Genomic DNA, 6,002 nt, shown 5'->3' with positions numbered 1-6,002 from the left:
GAACATTTTTTAACGTGAGAACATTTGAAAACATTTTTTAGTTTATGAGTTTAAAAGACATGCACAAACTTAGTGACACCATTCTTTGGTCCTGCCCTCTACCTAACACTGACTCCTCCCGTTATGCCCCTCCGATATTGATCCCGCCTCCTAATGCTTTTCTTCTTCCCATGAACTTTCATCTATGCAGGCCTGGTTTAGGGCAAGTGCCAAATGGGCAATGGAACAGGGCCTAAAAATTTAAGGGGCCCAATTTTTTTTTTTTTTTTGTGTAATCCGTCAGCGGTCAGCCCCAAGCAATCCAACACCATTCGAATCTCAAATTGGGAAATCGTGTCAAACAGAAAGCGAACAGCAGCGAATCAGGCAATCAACGATCGATCAATTGGTCTTGCAGTCTTGCTCATTATCCTTCAAAAAAAAAAGTCGATTGCAATTTGTAGCAATCGACAATCGTGGAAGACTGTAATCAGGGCAGGGAAACGATCAAAGGAAGGGCAGTGGCGCAGTGCATCAGCGGACAACGATCCATCAGGTTAGCCACATCGACAGCAATCAACAAGACAACAATTATCAGTCTTTATCCTCCAGCATACAACACTACAGCAGTTTCTAACTTTTTATTTTCTAGGTGAGGGTATTAGAGTCTTAGACAATTAAAATATTAGAATTTATCTATCCTGTTATCAATTTATCAATGACCCAATTATCCATTCATGATTTATCCTGCTAATGTAATAGATTATGAGATATTAAGGAATTAGAAATAAGGAATTAAGGATTATGAGTTTGTAAATTATAATTATCAATTCAATTGCATACTTGAATGAGTTGAATGTATTATCAAATTTTCAGATTCTTGTGTTGTTTAGATAAGCAACTGTTTAATTTTCAGATTCTTGAATGTGATTCATGAATTTTTAATTGTTTATCACTATGTCGTATTGTCATTATGTCATATTATCATATTGAAATCTGATTGAATGATTCACAATGTTGAATGAAATCATTGAATGATTTTGAAATAGATTATTAGAAACATAAATTAAATTATGAGGTTATGTTTATTGTATAATTTTTTATCAGAAATTTGGAATTCAGAAACCATAGTATTTAAAGAATCAAATTATGTTTATTGTTTGAAAAATTGTAGAGATGAAGTCTAAACAACCATCCGGTAGTCAAAAACGTAAAAAAAGAAAACTAGATGAAGAAAAGAGAAAGGCTGACGTCGGTGCTCTAGATAAGTTTATCCATAGACAACTTATTGAAGAGCATGTTGAAGAGCACATTGAAGAGCATGTTGAAGATAAAGAGCATATAGAAGTAGAAGAGTCAAAAGAGCAAGAGCCCGTTAAAGAGCTTGTTGATATATATGATCCAAGAAGGTGGGAAAAACTTAGTTCTGAGGAGATTAAACTTTTGGTCCAAAAAGGCCCTAAAAGAGATAATAGTATTATGTATGGTCCCTATGGTAAATTTGGTAGATGGTTTTCTACAGCTTTATATACAAGAACTTTACCAAATTTGGAAAATTGTGATAGATAATGGCTAGTATATTCAAAAGAGTTAGACAAAGTATTTTGTTTCTGTTGTAAAGTGTTTAGAAAAGGGATTTCAAAAGGTAAGTTGGATGGTGAAGGTTATGCAGATTGGCACCATGTTACCACTAGGCTTAAAGAACATGAAATTTCATTGGATCATCTTACAAATAGGAATAAGTGGTTTGATATGCGTAAAAGATTGAACTTGAATGAAACAATTGATAAAGTTCAATACGAGCAATTCAAGAAAGAAAGACATTACTGGAAAGAACTCATTTTGAGAATCATTGCAGTAGTTAAGTTTCTTGCTAAACATAATTTAGCATTTCATGGATCCAATGAAAAGTTGTATAAAAAAGGTAACTATAAATTGTACTTTTTTTGTTCTAATTCTACCAAATACCTTTTTGTTAATTATTATGACTGATTTCACTTCTTATTTGTTAATTGTATGTAATAGGTAACGGAAATTTTTTGGGTGTCATTGAAATGTTGGAAGAGTTTGACCCGGTTATTAAAGAGCATGTGCGGCAGATCACAAGTGATGGGCTTCATGTGCATTATCTTGGCCACTTAATCCAAAACGAACTAATATCTTTGCTAGCTCAAGAAATTAAAAAAGAACTTATCAAGAAGATAAAGAAAGCAAAGTACTACTCAATCATACTTGATTGTACTCCCGATTCAAGTCACTAGGAACAAATGACTATAATAGTGAGGTATTTAACATTATCATATAATTCTGTTACTATCGAGGAGTCCTTTTTAGGTTTTTTGAATGTTGATGATACTTCTGGAAAAGGACTATTTGATATTACACTTGAGGAGTTAAAGTCTCTTGGTCTTGAAATTGATGATATGCGTGGTCAAGGCTATGATAATGGAGCAAACATGAAAGGAAAACACCAAGGAGTGCAAAAGAGATTTTTAGATATAAATCCTAGAGCATTTTACACTCCTTGTGGTTACCATTCTCTAAATCTTACATTATGTGATATGGCTAATAAGTGTGTTAAAGGAAAGAACTTTTTTGGATTCATTCAACGCATTTATACTATCTTTGCGAATTCTACTAAGAGGTGAGAAATTTTGAAAGATAATGTTAAAGCTTTGAGTCTTAAGTCATTGTGTCAAACTCGTTGGGAAAGCCGGGTTGAGAGTGTAAAGGCTATTAAACTTCAACTTGTGGATGTACGGGAAGCTTTACTTCAAGTTGGAGAAAAAGATAATGATGCTGCAATTGCAAGTGAAGCAACTTCACTAGCAGAAAAAGAACTTGGTGACTTTGAATTTTTGGTATGAAGTACTAAACCATGTGAATATTGTGAGTAAGAAGTTACAATCAAAGGATATGCATCTTGATAATGCTATTACAGAAATAAACAAATTGATTGGGTACTTCAAGAGTTATAGAGAAACTGTTTTTTCAAAAGCGATTGTTGAAGCTAAGGAGATTGCTATTGAAATGGGTATTGATCCAATATTTCCACAAAAGCGTTTGATTGAAAGGAAAAGAATGTTTGATGAGAGTTCAACTAGCGAAGAAGTTTCATTTACACCTGAAGAGAATTTTAGAGTCAATTATTTCTTATTCATTGTTGATCAAGCTATTTCTTCTCTTGAGACAAGATTTGAACAATTCAAAGAGTATGACAAAGTATTTGGTTTTTTATTTCCACATAATTTAAGGGGAATTGAAGATAAAGATCTCAAGTCGTATTGTCATCGTCTTGAAAAAGCACTCAAGTTTGAAGAAAGATCGGATATTGATGCCGGGGAACTTTATACGGAGTTGAAATCATTTGAGACATTGGAAACCAATGAATTTAGCAACCCTATAGATGTTTTGAAGTTTTTGAAAGAACTTGATTATTTCCCAAATGCAAGCATTGCATATAGAATATTGTTGACTATTCCAGTAACGGTTGCATCTGCAGAAAGGAGTTTTTCTAAATTAAAGTCTGTGAAATCTTACTTACGCTCCACAATGACACAAGAAAGACTTAGCGGTTTGGAAATAATATCTATCGAGAACGAAATCTTAGAGAGTGTAGACTATGAAGAGTTGATTAACCAATTTGCAATCAAGAATGCTAAGAGAGCTTCACGGATCGTCGGTTAGCTGTTAGGATATTTAATTAGTCTTTAAAATACTATGATTTTGCTTTGTTTATTGCTATAAGGTTTATCGTCATTTTAATAAAAATATTAGTTTATGTAAGTTAATTTGTTACATGTTAAGGCCTAAGGGCCTTTTTTATCCATCTCGTCCTGGGCATTTGAATCCTCAGAACCGGCCCTGCATCTATGCACGATAGTTGTTCCAGAAATTAAATGCTCAAACTCAACAATCTGATCTTCCGAAGGTACTATCACTACTCTCTCTCTCTCTCTCTCACACACACACACATTAGCACATTCTAGTTTGATTTTACTCTGATCAGGAAAACAATGGATCTGATCGAATTATGAATCAGATTCATGATATTGTAAAATCTGACATTGTTCCAATTATAATCATGAATCGTTTCTTCTTTATGCTACTTGTTGGTGTCAATGATAAATGAAAATAGTAAGCTCTAGGGTCTGGATTAGAGTCTATTAGAGAGTTGATGATCAATGTAGGATTTCATGCACACAAGGTGTTTGTCATATTGTCTGAAAGAACCTAATAAGTGTAAAAGTCACATTTTATGTGAAAATCCTTAACTTTGAACCCTCATTAAGCCAAACATCAAGTTCCTTAGGTTAAATTGAATTTCACATCTCAATATCCTAATGAGTAACCAACAATCATGTTAAAAGTAATCAACTTAAGGCTTAACCATTAAGTACTTAATAGAACACCAAAAGTGATTTAAAAGCTATTATGATCAATTTTCCCAAATCTGTCCACCAACTCCTAAAATTCGTGCAAGTTAGTAGGAAAATCTAAAAATCAAGAGACTTATTTTTATGGAAATATTATTGTGTCTAGTTTCTTCAAACTTTGAATCACATTTCGAAATTCCAAATCCTTGAGGGGTAAAATTGGCAATCTTGTCAGTTTGGTCCATGTTATCACAGATTTCATGCATTCTCTTCAAAAAATCATAATAAATTCATCTGAACTCCAAATGCCAAAATTCTAAAGCCTATAGTTACATACGGATGTATAGTTTCCCACATATAAAGGGTCTGATGTAATTCTTAGTAGATTGGTATAGTTTACTCCAATAGTGTTGAGCGGTCCAGAACGTGACAACTCAAAGTTACTAACTTGTAGATTTAATATAAAATCAAGAAAAAATCATTAGAACGAGATCTTTTTATTTCTAAAAAGATAAAAGAGGGAACTTTACGAATATTATTTTATCGAAATTTAAGAATGGGTTTGTTGGAATGATATTCCTTAATGATCAATAGATTCAAGCAGAATAATAAATGACAACGTAATAGATAACGCAATAAAGAATACATGAATGGTTTAACTGGTGTCGAATGATTAAACTTTAACACCTCAGAAGAGATCGATTAAGAACTTCGACTGTAGCGGTGTTTAGGGTTACAAAGCAATAATGATAATAATAATGACCGTCGTGTATAAGGCATACATGCATGCACTATAAATAACGTAACCTTAATCTATAATCACGGATGGAAAGGCCCGATCCGGATATACAAAAACTAGCCCATGACGCAACACTAAATACCCAACAACCCCCCCCCCCCCCTTTGCGTCAATAGAGCTGAGAGCTTAGTTCTGTTGAGCAACTGAAGATTTCTGGACAGTCTTGAATACATTCGGTATAATGGCCAACAGAGTTTAACGGAAAGTGATATACCACTGAATCATGTCTGTGAAATTCTTCCAATCTGACTCTCTGTTCTGCTTACACCGGTGAATGATATCATGAATATGCTCCAAGCAGGCTATAAAGAACAAATGCTTATCAATAAGAGCGAACAAGAACTTTTCACCTTCGACTCTTGTAAACATGACAGTAAGATTAGTGGAGTCGATTTGACCCAACTTCATGTTGTGTACATCACTAGGTTTTCCAGTAGGCTTCATAGTTGGCCTTTCTCTCATAACAAGAGCCACCTCTTGATCCATTTTTGTAACTTCAAGGATATAAGAGGCCAACATCCTCTTAATATGATTAAGAATCGACTCACAGTCCTTTAAACTTGTGAGCAAAATGTTAAACAATAAAATCCAATCATGAGGATTTAGGTTGGGAATATCTGCTAAGGAAATTGTATCGACCGAGTTGGCCGAACCCCTGGTTATTCGAAATTGAACATTCACAAATTTTCCTGCAGGTGAGGGTTTTCATCACCTTGACAATGGTTATCTTCTGGGCACTCCACGTCAGATATTGAGATTGACCGAACTTGAGATAGTAGTCAATAAGATCACGATCAACCTAAGGATGAGGAGAGGGTACTTTAACCGTAGAATCAAAACAGTGAAAA

The 6,002-nt window shown here is 34.0% G+C and overlaps 1 protein-coding gene across 1 annotated transcript; it reads left to right on the top strand.

Annotated features, from left to right (window-relative positions):
• Positions 1–213: 213 nt before the first annotated feature.
• LOC145010344 (uncharacterized) lies at positions 214–3,666 on the top strand. Its single transcript, XM_078968901.1, has 7 exons — positions 214–535; positions 1,154–1,474; positions 1,601–1,903; positions 2,005–2,217; positions 2,314–2,623; positions 2,693–2,840; positions 2,893–3,666. Exons 1-7 carry the CDS (start codon positions 214–216, stop codon positions 3,664–3,666), a joined length of 2,391 nt encoding a protein of 796 aa, XP_078825027.1.
• The last annotated feature ends 2,336 nt before the right edge of the window (positions 3,667–6,002 follow it).

This window comes from Lactuca saligna, chromosome 8 (genome assembly GCF_052625555.1).
Source record: "Lactuca saligna cultivar CGN05327 chromosome 8, ASM5262555v1, whole genome shotgun sequence".
NCBI lineage: Eukaryota > Viridiplantae > Streptophyta > Magnoliopsida > Asterales > Asteraceae > Lactuca > Lactuca saligna.
This window is presented reverse-complemented; position numbering and strand designations above follow the sequence as displayed.

Coding starts and splice junctions, on each gene's coding strand:
- LOC145010344 (XM_078968901.1), top strand. CDS start 214: ATGGGCAATGGAACAGGGCCTAAAAATTTAAGGGGCCCAATTTTTTTT. Junction 1,475..1,600: donor TATTATGTATGGTCCCTATG/GTAAATTTGGTA, acceptor TCTGTTGTAAAG/TGTTTAGAAAAGGGATTTCA. Junction 2,218..2,313: donor CTACTCAATCATACTTGATT/GTACTCCCGATT, acceptor AGTCCTTTTTAG/GTTTTTTGAATGTTGATGAT.